The 17555-nt window shown below is 37.7% G+C and overlaps 1 protein-coding gene across 2 annotated transcripts; it reads left to right on the plus strand.

Moving 5' to 3' along the window:
• The first annotated feature begins 800 nt into the window (after window positions 1-800).
• On the plus strand, window positions 801-8865 carry si:dkeyp-72h1.1 (uncharacterized protein LOC799956 homolog). Of its 2 annotated transcripts, XM_034235248.1 has the most exons (5): window positions 835-879; window positions 937-1093; window positions 4513-4591; window positions 5522-5696; window positions 7573-8865. In XM_034235248.1, the coding sequence occupies exons 3-5, from the start codon at window positions 4514-4516 to the stop codon at window positions 7632-7634; spliced, it is 315 nt and encodes a 104-aa protein (XP_034091139.1). In that variant the 5' UTR covers window positions 835-879; window positions 937-1093; window position 4513; the 3' UTR covers window positions 7635-8865. The 2 variants fall into 2 exon arrangements, with proteins under 2 accessions (XP_034091138.1, XP_034091139.1); XM_034235247.1 differs by having other exon boundaries at window positions 801-1093.
• Window positions 8866-17555: the final 8690 nt, after the last annotated feature.

Consider the following 17555-nt stretch of genomic DNA (forward strand, 5'->3'; position numbering starts at 1 on the left):
AAGAGAGGTTATTAGGTCTCTCTGTGAGTTCAGGTTTTAGCGTATACAATGTGTAAAATTACCTGACAAGTTCAGCTAACTGCTGCTAACAACGTTAGACATTTCAAAATCAACGGGCAGCTGTGCTCGGTCAAAACCTCTAAACCAGTTCAAACTCTGATAACGTGCTGCCTTAAATGCTCCTCGTAAATCTTAAACTTCAACGATAACTGTGACTTGAATTAATCCTCTTCCTCGGGGAAATAAAGTTGACGCTGCAACAACTTTTCTGAAGGCTTGTCAGAAATGGCTTTCATCAAGCAACGAGATGAATGAATAAAATAAGCTTATCGCTCACCAATTAAAGATTCAGAACTTAACTTGGGTATTTATATTTATTATGCTACCTAAAACTTCTACTTCACTTCACTACATGTATTTGATAGCTTTATCCGGGCTTACTTCTTCTAGTTAGGATTAATTACAGTAAAATAAATATAAAAATAAATATTATAATAATGAAATATGTAATATAATATTAACGTATGCTATATGTTTATATTAAACTAATGCAAATTAGAAGTCCATGTTTAAAATACAATGATTAATGTATATGATTATATAGCTCTAAAATAAATATGTCAAAGCATAATTATCATAGTCCAATTATATAATATAAATGATTTGGAAATTGACCATTCTGCCAAATTACTGTTAGTTAATTTTTTTACTGTAGTAAAATATCTGAGCATTTCTTCCACCACTGATAATAAAGCTTAAATCCCAACATTTCAAAACAGTCCTTGAACGCAGCACCGTTGCAGCTCCACTGCGCACACTCACTCAGAACACTTCGACACTAAAGGCAACTTAACCGGGAGCCCCGCCACCTGTCGCCCACATCATCATCATCATCATCATCATCATCATCATCATCATCATCATCATCATCATCATCATCATCATCATCATCATCATCATCATCATCATCATCATCATCATCATCATCATCATCATCATCATCATCATCATCATCAGTATCATCATCAGTGTGATGAAGCAGCGGAGGACGGAGACCTTCCTGCTCTGAGACACTGGATCAGCCTGCACACAGGTACGGAGCTTTAATTCAAAAATATTTGCAAACACTAAAACACAATGCTTTTATTCATTTGTATTAAACTAAAATGACCAATGAGTTTGATAATTATGAATGCACCTTTGATGTGTAGGAAATGTATTTAACCTGCTTCACCTTGTGAGTTGTTATACTTGTGTGTGTGGGATTGCATAAGTCTGGTGTAGAAGAAGCTGTGTTTTACATTTAAATCTATAATTAGTATCTCATACCTGCAACGAAGTGGTTACCTGTTGTGTATACCATGCAGGTAAATGTGCTTTCCAAACCTGAACAGTGTACTACATTTTTTTTCCAGATATATTTGTATAGATATATGCGATTCACAAAGTTTCTGTGCCATTAATAGAACAGGAAATGTAAATTAGGGCAACAAACACAGAATAAATTAAACAAAAACAGAGCAGTGGAAAATGTCATGAGGCTGTATGGTGAGAGAAAGAGAGTATCACTATATTTGGACATGGATTACATTTCATTTCATGTCCTTGGGCTATGAAACTTACTGGATTCATCGGAGGAAGCTGTATTTCAGGGAGGTGGTGTTGCGGCTGGCTCTGATTTAACAGTAGAAATACAATATCAAATCACAAGTGCAGCTGTGGCATTACGAGGAGAAGGTAGTGGTCATTTTATCAATATCCTGTCTACAAATATAGAAATAGTTGGATTAAAAGTGATTGTTGGACAGTATTAAAGGATGCAAATTTGGTGAACCCGCTGCTCCTTTAACTGGACCGTTTCCACCATGATGAATCTCGTGATGGATAGAAGAAGAGGAAGAATTGTAATCTGTGAGGTCACACCAGATGCACATCTTTCATCCGAAAAGCAAACAGTGAAATGGAAATGAGACAGTGGCTGCTAGAGGAAATGTTTTTTGTTTTTTTTTAGATTTTGTTGTGCAAGTACCTGGCTTCAAACTCAAGAGTAGTGGGATGCTGCAGAACATCAGGGCTCCTGTGGGGCTTTTGGCTTTCACCGGTTTTTGTTTTTTCTCAGCTATAACAGTTTTCATTATGAACTGGTCTATACAATCAGAACACAGTGAACCTGCAGGTTAAACATCTCTTAAAACCAAAACATCTCTTAAAACCAAAGTGTCTTCAATTACACAGTTTTGCATCAGTAGTAATATTTCAAATATAAAATATACTGTAATTGATGCTTAAAGGAACCCTCTGAAGGTTTTCACTCTAGTGGTTCTGTTAGTTGGTGCTTGAACTCTTTTCTGATATTATGAAGTTTCACATTTAAGAGAAATAACTGAGAAATTAGAGTCACATATTTACAAGAAAATAAACCAGGAGAGATGTGTTTTTTCTTTGTCAATGATTCCTTCAATAATTTAAAAATATATTCCCTAAAAGGCTTTGCAAATAAGAAACACCATGACTTTGGGTGGAAAACAAATGTAATCGTAGCTTTAGTTAAGAAACCACATCATTGCAGTGCCAAGTCTCGAAATCTGTGTGTTTTATGGGTTCATTATCAATTTCAGCTGTCACATAGAAAAATATTGATCCACAGACAAAGAGCAAGAAATCTTAAATTAGGTGGTATTTACTTTGACTCAAAAAAATCCTAAAGTTCACCCTGGGATTAAACTCTAGACCTATAATATACATCACAGACTTTAACATGCAAGATGCCAAATTTGCTAATAATTTACATCTCATTTTCTCTGTTCAGGCAGAGGTAGAGCCGCTTCCTGCATATATTTTTAACACACGGATAACCCTGTTCAGACCTAATAGCTCAAATAATTAATAACATTATTATTATTATTCAGCTGAAGAGAGAGAATAAAAAACAAAAAGCATGACAGAAGAGTCAATGTCTAAATTCTCGTGTCTGTTACGCGTCAATGAACGCCCCCCTCAGAGGTCGGACTGGCCTTTTCTCCAGTTTCTATCTCATCCGGAGTAAACCGGAGAGGCCACGCAGATTTCCCATTCGGAGGAACAATACTCTCCTCTGATGAGGAATAAAAGGCTGTATTGTCTCATGATGAATGGGCAGAAGCAATTCCAGGTTTCACGGAGAAGTCTCACAACAACAAGGACCCCAGTCCTGATGGAGGTAATTGCTGCGTAACGGCTCACATGAATACCCCCAAATCAGCCGTCGGCCTTGCTTGTGCGCTCAGGCAAAGTGCACTACTCAGACAATCAGAGGCACACATCGTCCCCATGGCAACAGCAGCTGCCAGTCTGATTGTATGTAAAGTGGTGTTTTTGACAGCTTGTCACATGTAAAGGTCTGGTGAGCAAAATACTACTGCTTAAGGCTGTTTTATAAGGAAACAGGGGCTTAGTGAACATGCAAACTAATATCCCACTATAATTGTGCATATGATAATATTACACAGTTTCTACAGGCCACAATCCTAGTAGCAGGACTGGTTGACTGCAAAAATCCACGGTACACTACCTGCATCGTAGCACAGAGCAACATGACACAGTTGAAGACGGGTTGGTGATGAGAGTCAAGCATTTAGAAGCTAACGAGATATTTACTACCCTCAGGAGTTGTTGGAGACCAAAGACAAAGCAAAAAAAGGATAGAATATTGGACCTACATTTATCAGATGGATACAAAGGTGATGATATATCAGTGTTGTGTTAAACTCCTTTCTGCTACCCCCAAGTGGCCCAAAAAATCAGTTATGTTATATATGTGAACAGGTGGATATCATAATGTTTTGTACCGAACAAAATGTGTCCGTAACATCAAGTATCTGAAGTTGGCATCAATAGATGAGACTCTCCTTCAATAGTCATTTATATTCCTTTGATGAGATTTTTCCGTTTCCTACGTTGAAAGAGTTTTGTTGGCTGACTATGAAGTGATACCTTCATAGAGCGAGTACGCTGCAAGAAATAAGGGACAATATCCTATTTCGCAGCTCTGGAAAAAAATAAGACACCTCTCTAAAATGATCAGTTTCTCTGTTTTAACTGTTTACAGGTATATGTGGTTTATTGACATTTTCATTTTTTTCATTTTATTCTTCTGACAACATTTATCCCAAATCTAAACACATTTTTGTACAATTAGGTCATTTATGTGCAGAAAATGACAATCAGTCTAAATAACAAAGAAGAAAAAATATGTTTAAATCAATTTTCCAACAACACAATCCCAATGTTTTAACTTAGGAAGAGTTGAGGCATCAATATTTGGTTGAATAACTCTTCTGATTTCCAATCACAACCTTCATGCGTGTTATGAATGAATCTGTAAAGCTCTGAACTAAATGAGTTAGTTAGTTTGATGTATTCAATTAGGGCAATATTGTATAATTGTTGTATTTTTAGATCTACAGGTAGCTTGATGCCAGTATTGATGAGCAATTAGAAAATATGACCGTATTGATTTGTGATTCCCTCCAGGATGACTGAGGTGATGAACTCTCTTGAGCCCGGCACAGAGGACTTCAGCGGGGGAGGAGCGGCAGCAGATCAGAGCGCAGTATCCTTCCAGATGTGTGTGTGTGTGTGTGTGTGTGTGTGTGTGTGTGTGTGTGTGTGTGTGTGTGTGTGTGTGTGTGTGTTTAAATGACTTCAGACCAGTCCTGTTTTATTTGAGTAGAAAGGCACAGAGTGGTGAGTCACAGGAGTGATGAGTAAAATGTGGGTAGACGAGGTCATGAGTCGGACTCTGTCCTGCTGTGTGAGTAAATGGTTTCTGTCTTATCCAGCTGAGTGATTTATCATCTACTACTGTAACATTTATTTTGTTCCATCATTTAGTTTAAAGACTGATTACCTTTACCGCATTTTATGGTGCCAGGCAGTAGTTTATAGAAGGAAAAATGCATCAAAGTTCCTGAATTTGGAGTCATTACTTTTTTTCACATTGGAATATAGTTATTTAAATTATTTGAAGAAAATGGATATAAGAAACTATACAAAACAGCTTTTTAGAGAACATTTATATGATTATTTAGCTATTAATAATGGGGCTCAAGAAACGATATGGTCAAAATTCATAATTCTTTCTCTCCTTAGAAAGAGGGATAAAAACACTTTTCATATTTTGGAGATATGAGAGGATAAGTGGAGGACTAGTCATGTTTGAAAGCCTGAAAACAACACTCTCTGCCATATTTGCATAATAAAATACTTAGGTAATACATTATGAAAATAGTTACTGGTTTCATAAATACTTGTTTTTATCATGGATCATTTCAGATACAATGTAGTTATAAAGAGAAGATACTATCACAAGCACTTCAAGTGAATGATAAAATTAACAAGTCAGTGAAGTCTAGTCACACATCTTTTCACAAAGTCTTCCTAATCCAATTTGTACCGCATTGTTCTTCTTCCACTGTGTGCGGCTGGGTAATTCTTCAAGTATGATAACCCTCCAGTTAAACCTTACATAAGCTTCTAACAGATCTTCCCAGATACCCATGAAAGGTATCCGAAGCTTTCCAAGAGACTTCCCTCCATCGTGGTGGAGCCGACAGATGGAGCCGAGGTGGAGAGCGGCGAGCTGCGCTGGCCTCCGGACGAACCCAGCTCTCCGGACGGCAAAACTGAGAGGAAGAGAGCAGAGAAACAAACTGCAGGTGAGGAAGAGGAAGAGGAGGAGGAGGAGGAGGAGGAGGAGGAGGAGGAGGAGGAGGAGGAGGAGGAGGAGGAGGAGGAGGAGGAGGAGGAGGAGGAGGAGGAGGAGGAGGAGGAGGAGGAGGAGGAGGAGGAGGAGGTCACTTTGAATCCACAGAATCCCCTTTTGTTTTTGGCACATTTATGTTTAATTTAAACATAACTAATCCAACATAATTTAGAAAAAATCAACAAAAATATGAATGACAAGAAATACACAGCAAAGCAACATTTAAAAAATCTAGCAATTTGTTTTAATGGAAACGAATAAATACATCGCAAAAAAACAGGGAAAAAGAAGAATACAAATATATATATTTATCTACAGAAATAATCAGACATTATGAATAAAAAAGTAACTGGTTTTACGTCCATATATTTGTAATTTATTTGATTTTATAAGCTTATCATATGATCTTTTATTTTTAAATCGTTGTCTATAAAGTAACTAGTAACTTTAGCCATCAACTTAAGTTTGAAGTATCGAAAAATTCTATCTATGTACGGTACTTTAGTAAACATATTTAGTAACTCTCCACAGTCCGTTCACACAGTCAAACAAACAGCTGTCCGCTGAGGGTCTCTTTAAACACGAAGAGCTGCTGCTTCACTAACTATCATCCGTCTCTGTTCGCCCATAAATGGTTATTTCCTGTTTTCACTTCCTGTATTTCTTTTATGCTAATGACACACCATGCAGTCATTCTCACCTTGAAGTAGAGAGATATATGTAACACGGAGTAGTAAAATTAAGTTTGTGTCAGTCTCATCCTTCCTGCAGGAGTCAAAGAACTAAGGATTAATGCTACTCTCCATTTAGGGTGGATCATACAGGGAACACATTTTCACCTCAGTTTATAGATCTGCATCTTGTCCTTTCCTTTGACTTTATCAGTATTCACGCTGCCTCTGAGTTCCACTTGACGCTGTGAAATTCAGCTGCATTCACCACATATTATATACGAATTTAGTTTATTTCCCAATAAAGGTTTAACGGAATATTAGACCGATTGAGTTCAGGCATTTGCTATTGATGTTGAAATTCTATCTAGATTTGTTTTACCTGCTGAATTTGATCCATATCAGGAGCTTGTGCTTTCGCAACATTAGATGTTTTATAGATATATAAATATTGTCAAATGAGTTACAGCAGAAAGGAAATAGCAATGACGATTGTATTTACACATACCAAAACAGTAATTGTAAAAACAGAAGAAGAAAGAAAATGTCCATTCATCCATCGTCAACCACTAAGGAAACAGGAGGAAGCATTTCAATACTAATTTCTAATATAGTTTAGACTTTACTTCTAGATTTTGCAAATGTAAGCATTGTAGTGGCCTTTTATACAAGTAAAACAGTTGGGAATAAACACATACAAAAGGATCTGCCAAGGTGCCATTTGAATCTGTAAACATCCGTGCTGTACACACTCAATTAACTAAATTACTCACCATTCGTTGTCTCCTACGCCTGAGGATGAAGAAGCCCTTTAGGAGATACTGTATATCTCTACAATATAAAGCGATAGGCAATTAAAAATGTCTTTAAAAAAAAGATGCACACTCTTATATTTGTACCTGTACCTGTACCTAAGCATGTTAGCATTGTCATAGTGAGTATGTAAGCATCCTGATGTTAGCATTTAGCTCATAGCCTCACATAACCTCTAGCATAGCTGTAGATTATTGTATTGATTAAATAATACAAAACCTACCTGCGTGAGTTAGATTCAGCATTATCTCTCCCTTCCTTTTTTTGTAGATAAATGAAAGTAAACTGTAATTTGAAAGGTGAGGGACTCATCAAGCCTCTGCATGTTTGTTTTTTGTTTTCCAGATGAATACCAGTCGAATGTCGACGTGGACGAAGAGGCTTCAGCTGCGGAGATGCAGGACTGAACAAACTCTCCTCCTGCGTGACGCACTGTTTCTGTGAGTGAGTCCAGACTTGGATTGATGAAATGTCCAATAAAGGTCAACGTTGCATTGATAGAAAGATCATGGAGACGGATTAGACACGGTAGAAAAACAGATTCCCAAACCCCAGCTCACAGGCTTGGAGCCAGAGTCATGCTGCCACCTTAAATTAATTCACAGAGGTGTTTGTTTTTATTGTTTTGGGTGCGCTTCTTCCTTGGATGAAACTGGTTTTGACACATGTAAGGAAATAAAGAAGATTGGAAGTTGATATATTTTCCCTAATTTGCCTTTTTACGAGAAGTGAATGAAGAAATAATCTTTTGGCAGCAGCGGTTTTTTTTTGTCAGTATTTAAACACTTTATTTCAAGTTTACGTATGTGAAGGTGGTTTTGAAAAATGTAAGGTTATATAGAAGATTGAAGGGATTAAGTTGCTATATTGCTTTTTGTTAGGAAAATATCATTCGTCACCACACTTTTTCCCCTAGTTGGCCTTTTGGCTTTTCAAGAGAAGTGGATGAACGAATAAACTTCAGTAGTGATTTTAATGTCAGAATTTATTTTATATTTTCCAGTTTACTTACAGTATATGAGGGTTTCCTTGTTTAATATGACTGTTTTCCAGCATTCCCAGCTTTCTATATCACATTAAATACAATTATTTCTCTCTGGCTCCAAGCCTTCACCACCCAGAGTCCCATCGGATCTGGACAGATGTTTATAAATACTGTGTGAGTATCTAGCTCAAGTGTGCCATATTAATACTACTAATAATAATGGTAACTACTGAATTTTGTGCACAGTTTTTACATTAAGTATAGATGTCATTTACATCTCTGGATGTTAAGTGCTGACTGCTGTAGTTTTGGTGATGGTTGATCTGAATTCACTTTTAAAAATAGCTACGATGTTAAAGGACAGTATTTGAGTTAGAAAAAGCCTTCATCACTTTATTCGATGTTATCGCAACACATTCTTTGATATATTATAAAATGTCGTCTTCATACAGTGGGTGTTTAAAAGGAATGTAATCGTATTCTGTTTTACTTATTGGAGCAATATGTTCACAGGAGTTTAAAAGGCAGTCCATTTTGTAACAGAAGTAGAAATATCCGGTGTATTTTAGACGTGTGTCGCTTGTCACAGACATGATATTTTTTAAAATACTGGAAGTATTGCACAAGTAATAAACCTTTTAAAAATTCTTAAACCGTTCTCTCCTTTCTTGTCCATGTGATGTTTAAAGTGTCAAATTCTACTCTGATTTTTTTAGGCTTTTTGTCTACTATAATACAAATATAGTCTCTGACTGCAGTGACATTTCAACACACAGCAAGGTCAAAAAACACATGCAAATACACAAAATACAACCAAATACAGAAACGTATTGCAAGTAGCTCCACACAACAATGAGGACTTTGTCAAAAACACAAAAAAAGGTCATTCACTTGGCTGGGACACAATCTTTGTTTCATTGGTTTGTGACTCATAATGTTTTTAAGTCGGGTATCCATGCAAAATTTGCTAAAATAAGTTTGGGTGGGACAATAAGTGTATCTGTGTTTCTTTATTTGGTCGATTTGTATCTAAATAGATGTCTGTAAAGTCACTATCCACATACAATCAAAGATGCCACACTGATAAATATGTACACTACAATCTATTAGAAAAGTTTAAATTATGCTGAATAATATATTAAATGTGTTAAATGTAGGAATAGTATAAATAAGATTATTAACGGAATTTACAGAAAAGCCACTGTTTTTTCATTTAATCGTTTATTTGAACAGGGACAATGTACATTAATGAACACTTAAAGGACACCTATCATGCTATATTTGAACAATATATTGTAGGGCCATACCTATATAAAGTATATAAATATAGTTATTTTTTCAAAATACCAAACAGATCATGCATTTTAGCCATGCCTCATTTCGCTCTATTTGCTCTTTCCAGCCCTGTTTTTGCAGGGGCTGATTCTGTGACTAGCTTTAATGCAAATTAGCTGCAGCTGACCACGCCCCCCTGCAGGAGAGGGGAGTGTGCTTTGAGATCAGCTGCTGGGCTGTCAGAAGAGGGGGAGAAAAAGAGATCTCCGTCCTCCGTGTTTTATTCTTATATGATTATATAGAGTCAGTATTCATTTGTTTTAAAGCTCAATAAATAACAAAGAAGACCTTTGACTGGCACTTTTCTAATTTTTTCCGGAAGATTTAAACTTTAACGGACATGTTGACCGGCGGAAAAAAATCTAACTGAAACTCTGCCGCACTGTCCCCTCGTTCCTTGGAAGAGGCGGAGAGGTGGGTGTTTGTCATCTGCTGGTGGACTAACCGGAGAGAATTACAGCGAGGGAGGGATTGCATTGAATTACAGCAGCAGGAGCAAAAGCTTGCCTCTGGGAGGGAGAAAAAGAGCCACAGCGGAGAATAAACAGAAGGGCAACCATGGCAACCATGCGCGGGAAGTCTTCTTCGCTGCTTTTGTGGCAGACTACAGCGCCACTGGCATATGTACTACAGCGTCTCCAGCGCTTTTGAGCGGCAATGGCCGGCCGTGGCCCAACCTCTCATTCCCCTGATAGGTGAAGAGTTGCCCATATAGGCGGGGCACCCCTTTTCTGACATCAGAGCATTTTCAAATCTGTATCAGTCTGTATCAGATGCGTTGCAGCCCCGTTTTTAGAGATTTGGGTATGGAGGAAAAGAGAGAGGGTTGTGTTTTCTGACACTTGGTGAGTTCCCTGACACACCGGGGACACATATTCATGTATAAAAGACGTACAAAAGTGCATTTTGCATGATAGGTCCCCTTTAAGACAAATAATGCTTCAAGTGTAAATATGCCGGATTTGAGCTTTGAGCTAATTTCCATCCGCAGTCCCCTCACATACAACATATAAGAACATGACATTTATATACATAGCAAAAGATAAATACATGATATGCAAAAAGAGCAAGAGCAGCATACACAAGTATTTATGACATGGCAGTACAATATAGCAGCAACGACATATAAAGTGCAAGAGATGATACAAGAGCAGGAGGATATACCCCTGTGTTAAAGTGCATTTAGCGGTGATTGCACGTCTGTTTGTTTCTCAACCATTCTTTGAGTTGATCTTTGAAGCTATTGAGAGTGGTGTTACGCCCAGGCCTAGGGAAACCTAGGCGCAACACAAAGTGTGCACTCTCTCCTCTTTTCCCACTCCCAAGAACATAGACAATGAGACAGTGAATGCCGTTTGGTACATTTAATTACCAAAGTTTTCTTTGTAACAAATAAGTGCAACAACCCACAAAACAAACAAATCTCTGAACACAAAAATCTTGCCTAACAAATAAGAAAATAAACATACAAGACTCTCTACACACAATACACATAACGACCAGGGTCGTAACAGTGGGGCAATCCCGTATCTCAGGGAGGCTATTCCAGAGTGAGCTGCCTTTAATGGAGAGTACATTTTGACCAAAAGTGGTCCGTCTAAGATGGACTTCACAGTTTATGTCAGACTATTGAATAGTTCTAGTTTCACAAGATTATTGTACTCACGCATTGCACAGTTAAATTAAAACATTTGAAAGAAATTCATTTGCAATTAAGACAACAGGTTGACTACACAAAATATAAGAGCAAGACTTGCTCAAAGTTGCTTTTTGAACATTTGACATTTGAAAACTATTATTATATAGTGACAACTGAGACAAGTAAAATAGTTTTTACCATTCATTTACCCAGTGATGACAAAGTACTCATGTACTGTAAAATGATCAATACCACCGTGTAGAAGTCCTTCCTTCAAAATCTTACAGAAGTAAAAGTTGGATCATCAAGTTGCTTCTGAGATGTAGTGGAGCATTGAAATATTTAAGTTAAGTACAAGTAGGCAACCTCAACATTTTACTTAAGTTTATCACTTGAGTAAATAAATGGACTTAGTTACTGTCCACCATTGATTTGAGCAAATGCAACTTGTTGAAATAACATTTTAAGAAGACAAGTAGTTGCAGGATGACATTATGAAGATGTCTCTTCCCTTTTCATCTGCCTTGTATAAAGACACTCAGTCAACTATACTTCATGCGTGGCGCCCCCACGTACTCTTTGTTAGCTTGTTGCGGCCGATGCTCTGTGAAATGTCAGCCGAGAGACTTGATCCAGACGGAGAGATTGATGGCGGGGATCTCCCATCTTATATCTTTCATGCCTCGTCAGCTCTCTGAATCTGACCTTTTGCAATGACAACCGTGAAGAGCACTTCATCGGAGCAAGCGGGTCACTGCTGGGAACTTGAAGGACTGCGGGGAGCAAGGCTTCAAGGGGGGTGTCAATTATTTCTGAAATGTCACAAGCTGCTTTTCAAAGGAAGAAAGATCTCACACTTGTCTTTTCTCTATAGAGCAACTCGCTGTCTCGCTCTCATATTTTGCACATTTCTCTCACAGAGGTGGAGGCATTTAACATGTGTTGCTGCAGCGCTGCATTCAGTGAAACATCATCACAATATGCTGAAATTGAATACAAACCTATTATTCCGAGTAAACGTTTCTGAGTGAGATATCTCAACAACAGAGGATGAATCGCATTGACTTTGATGGCCCCCCTATAAATGTTTCCTGTATCAAATGGATAGTGTACTGGAGGTCGTATTTGTATTACGATTTTTATGTAGGCCTACGCTAGACATCTCTCCTCAGCTATCTTTGAGGTTTTTTTTCCATCTTTACCAAATAATTGGGACTTTTTATCAATTGTGAAACAAATGTGTACTTTGTCATATTGGCCTGTGTACATAAGATTCCATGGATTGATTGACTGATTTCTCATCTAGCGGCACCATAAGGTCAAGTTTTCCTCATATCTTCTGAAATATGTCAACATTGTTGACAAATGATACAGACATTCATGTTCCCCAGAGGATATATCTTATTGACTTCATCTGATCCTCTTACCTCTTCCCCCATCAAAAATAAAAATGTACAGTTCTATTTAATTGAATACTGTAGTTACTGACCAAATACCTGCAATCCTATTAAACTTCTATCAGCCTTAGCTGTTAGCATGCTAGCACACTAAGCTAAGTTGTTGAACATGCTGAATACTGATGGGTTATAAGCATTTAAGCATGTCCTCTCTGCATCAGAAGTGGAAGATAACAAACATTGACTTATTTTTTGTTTACATGTACCTTATTGCTTCAGTTTTATTTAACTTTTTTCAAAAATACCAACCCAGTCTCATAAAAAAACGTGTAATAACTACGTTGGTCCACAACGTAGGACGTAGTATTTCTACAAAAACGCCTCTGAAATTGTAAGATCCCTACGTTTTTTTTCACCATTCATTCCAATAGCTGGCGTCTATGTCACGTGATCTTCACATTTCTCCCTGCAGAAAAAAAAAACATGGCCGACATTCGTTTTATTCTCGGTGGAAAATGCCTATTTTAAGGTTAGTTTGGCCATTAAAATGCGTTTTGATGTCATTTGATGCGAGAAATATGAGTTGTTATTTCAGATTATGTGTTCAGTGGATGTACATGATCTTTAGTTTGCTAGTTATTACGAAGATTACTTCAGGAAATTGTGTCTATACAACGTTTTCATTGTTACCAAGGTGGTTGCTAGGGACACTGCTATCGATATTATTTCTGTAATGTTGTGTAAAATGGTGTTATCTTTATTGCTACCCCCTTCCCCGTCAAAGTATAGTGTTGGTTCACAGCACAAACGTATTAGTTTAACAAAATCCGCATCTAAAATTGTGGCATAGTGTGGTGCTGAGAGATGGGAGTCGGAGGCTGGGTATCAAAGGTACAAGCTAGACTTTTATTTAGCATCTCAAAACACATGTAAACAGCTTCGACCGGGAAGCGAAGACCGGCGGAGACAGGAAGTCCGGCTCACTAAAATGTCCGTGCAGAACAATACCCTAACCCAGTGCTTCTCAAAGTGTGGTCCGCGGACCACTGGTGGCCCGTGAGCGCCCCCTAGTGGTCCGTGAGTATATTGGTAACATTTGAAATAAATAAGTTTTCCGCACTCTCGCGGGAATATCTCTGCAATGGAGCGAGCTTAAGTTTCACTTTCGATTGCATAATATAGCCCAGCGCAACACCTTCGTCACACATGTTGCCAACTGTTTGTACAATTTCCAGGTGATTTGTAATCTGTTCTAGAAAAACGATGTGTTTTTGGATATTTGTGGAGTTAGGTGGTCCGCGAGTGTTTTTTTATTGGTTAAGTGGTCCTTGGTATGAAAAGGTTTGAGAAACACTGCCCTAACCCATAGATCCGTGGGTGAATAATGTCAATCACCACAATAGATACGTTATTTTCCCCTGTGCAATTCTCCATTTACTCAACAATAACACATAATTATCCTTGTGTTTATTTATTTGTTTGATCAATAAACACAAGTTGGAGTCCGTCAGGACCGAGGGTCGGAGCAGCTCATTTGCTTTACAGAATATTACACCCGGAAGTAAGTATTCTCTCCGCTTCGCTTGACAAACCCCGCGTCGAACAGCACTTGAAATGGGATGGAACCACGGCAGACTGTCCAAAACTGGGTTTGAACGGGTCCACCGCGTCCCCCCCTCCCCCACCCCGTCCCCAGAACTACACATGCTGGCTATTGTGTTTAGCAACATGTTCTCTATCTATGGCACGTCTCTACTGGGAGTTGTAGTTTTAAAAGACGTTTTCATATTTCCCATAATAAGAAGTTGCCTGTATTAAACTGTGTACATCCCTGGAGGTTTAGGGGATAGGAAACACTCAAATTTAAAACATAATTAATAAATGGGTGAAAATTGCTTGTGCCCATATTGGGCAGCATTAATATATACCCACACGACAGCTAAGGTCAGAAGAGCTTTATTTAACAGCTGGTCTTATGTCTGTGACATTGATAAGCCTGAAACATGCACTTGTTAAGGTTCAGAGACACATTTAGCAAATCTGGCAGTAGCCATCGATCATCTTAAGATAAGATATACTTTATTGATCCCAAGTTGGAAACATTTGCGTTACATCAGCATGTGTAACAGTTGTAAATATGCAGTGGTGTTTATTTGTAAATCATTTAGTATAATCACACAAATTCTGTGTTTTATATTTAATAATTCTGTGTTCTTTATTTATTGATTGTTCAATACCTGACAAGGCCGGAGATGAAAAACTTGGGTCGCAGGTTCCTCAACAGTGCATTACAAGACATCTTTCAATATTTGTGTACCTCCACCATTAAATTGTCATATTCTGCACATTTATTATACTATCTACATACATCTTATAAGAGTATAATACATATGTATAATATCAGTTAAAATAAGTGCTTCAACATAGTTAACATTGCTGGAGGTATACACAAAGTTTTACATTCATTGCATAACTACACCGTTTGTGAATATGTCAATAAACCTTAGAAAATCTTGAAAGGGATGTGCAAAATAGTCATATACAGTATTTAATTAACTATTAGTAGAGAATAACGAGTAATGAACATACTTTATAGGGATTCTATTAATATCTAATAATAAAAATAATGAAATTCAATAACATGCTTTAACCACTAGGTGTCCCTTTATATCAGGTGTGCACGTTTATGGTGTAAATAAATACAGCCTATCTACCAATTGGATCAAATATAAAAGTCAGCCGAATTAGTGTTGATACTGCAAGGAGACGTATTGTGTGAAAAGAAATGTAAGATGTTGTTTAATTACTGATATATTTATGATCCACGTCACGTTTCCAGTGTTGGCGGCAGTTCCTCATGTTTGTCTAGAAGTCTTCTCATCAAGGCTCTATAAATAGAGAACTACAGCAGATATGTAATATTTAATGCAGCCGAACCGTGTATTACAATGCCGTTATGTGATGACTTTCAAAGAGAAAAGCAAGAACACTCGGAATAAAGTGTTTTCGGTCTGTTTCCGGTATTTGTTAATGACGATGTGATGTGAGATGTGAGACTGGAATTGCACAGGGAAAATAACGTTTCTATGCCACCATTTTAGATGCGGATTTTGTTAAACTAATACGTTTGCGCTGTGGACCAACACTATACTTTGACGGGGAATGGGGTAGCAATAAAGATAACACCATTAAACAGTTACACAACATAACAGAAATAATATCGATAGCAGCGTCCCTAGCAACCACCTTGGTAACAATGAAAACGTTGTATAGACACAATTTCCTGAAGTAATCTTCGTAATAACTAGCAAACTAAAGATCATGTACATCCACTGCACACATAATCTGAAATAACAACTCATATTTCTCGCATCAAATGACATCAAAACGCATTTTAATGGCCAAACTAACCTTAAAATAGGCATTTTCCACCGAGAATAAAACGAAGTTCGGCCATGTTTTTTTTTTCTGCAGGGAGAAATGTGAAGATCACGTGACATAGACGCCAGCCATTGGAATGAATGGTGAAACAAAACGTAGGGATCTTACAATTTCAGAGGCGTTTTTGTAGAAATACTACGTCCTACGTTGTGGACCAACGTAGTTATTACACGTTTTTTTGTGAGATGGGTTGAAAATACACCTAACATGATTTTCTTTATTTCTTCCTTCTTTCTTCGAATATTTTTTGGGTTGGGAGCGTTTTTTTTTACCTTTTATTTAACTGTCTGTAGCCCTACCTCAAAATGTTTCCTTGTATACATGAACTAACTCAATTTCAAAAAATAACCTTCATTTTGCCAGGCTGTACCTCCCGCGGCTGCTTTCCTCTTTCATTGTGTAGAATTCATGAATTCGATTCAGAACAAAGACCACCACACCACGCCAGCGGCCACTTGTAAATGTGTGTATTTAAAAGTACCTTTTAACACAGCCATTAGAGCCACTGAGTGTTGTGAGGGAGTCGTGTTTTGATGATGTCAAAGTGTGCTGTGCCAGGACTTTCATCTCCCACTCCTGCCGGCTTCAAACAGGTCTTTGAAATGTGGCCGAGGTAACGCAGAGCAGCCGTCCTCCATCACCTCCATCACCTCCCAAAGGCTGGATCACAAGGCTATTACTCTGGCTGTAATGTCATGGACACAACAAGATGCTCAAAATATTTGCTAACATTAAGATAAATATATGATTCTCCCTTCTGTGACGAATCAGAATCAGGTTTATTGCCATGAGGGTTTTACATTTCAACCATTTTCCTTGCTGTTCTAAGATATTATAACAAATATGTCTATTCTACTGTGAAAGAAAGTTTTTGGATCTGCTGAAACACTCGAACGTGCACGGTTAAATTAAAGAGCAGTGAGATGCAGCGTGTGTGTGTGATTGTATGAGGAGCAGCTTCGTCTCGAGCTGGACGCCCACACGATGTGAAAAACACCTCCATGTTGTGCTCATGATGCTGAGCACGCCCCTGCAACTGGAAACTATTAGCTTCAAGCCAACGTAAACATGAATCCGCCAACTTGTAGCTGCTGTTGTAATTGTCTGAGTGACTTCAAGTGGAAAAACCTCAAGTGATTTCAAACAGGGAACATGCAGCTCTGTGTAGAAGCACAATCATGAGAAAGTATCTTTGTCTTTCATAATATTGATGTGGCATCTTCTTATTAAGGAGGTAATATTTGTCATTATGTCATTTTTATTTCTATAACCTTTTCTACAAAGGGATAACATGACAATTGACCCACAAGGATTTGCAGTAAGATGTGTCCTGTTGTTTTCAATTGTGTTGTCTTTCTAACTTTAAAATAAGTTAAAGTTCTTTCTCAAATCTGAGCTGATTTGTATTACTTTATATACTACTGCATGTGAATTCCTTCCCATATATGTCTAATAATGTCATCATTTATTGATTACATTTTGTATTATTGATCTGAATCTGGAAAGTGACTTAAGACATGCAACACATTTT

This window comes from Gymnodraco acuticeps, unplaced genomic scaffold (assembly GCF_902827175.1).
Source record: "Gymnodraco acuticeps unplaced genomic scaffold, fGymAcu1.1, whole genome shotgun sequence".
Classification (NCBI taxonomy): Eukaryota; Metazoa; Chordata; class Actinopteri; order Perciformes; family Bathydraconidae; genus Gymnodraco; species Gymnodraco acuticeps.

Coding starts and splice junctions, on each gene's coding strand:
- si:dkeyp-72h1.1 (XM_034235247.1), top strand. CDS start 4,514: ATGACTGAGGTGATGAACTCTCTTGAGCCCGGCACAGAGGACTTCAGC. Junction 4,592..5,521: donor CGGCAGCAGATCAGAGCGCA/GTATCCTTCCAG, acceptor AGCTTCTAACAG/ATCTTCCCAGATACCCATGA. Junction 5,697..7,572: donor AGCAGAGAAACAAACTGCAG/GTGAGGAAGAGG, acceptor TTTGTTTTCCAG/ATGAATACCAGTCGAATGTC.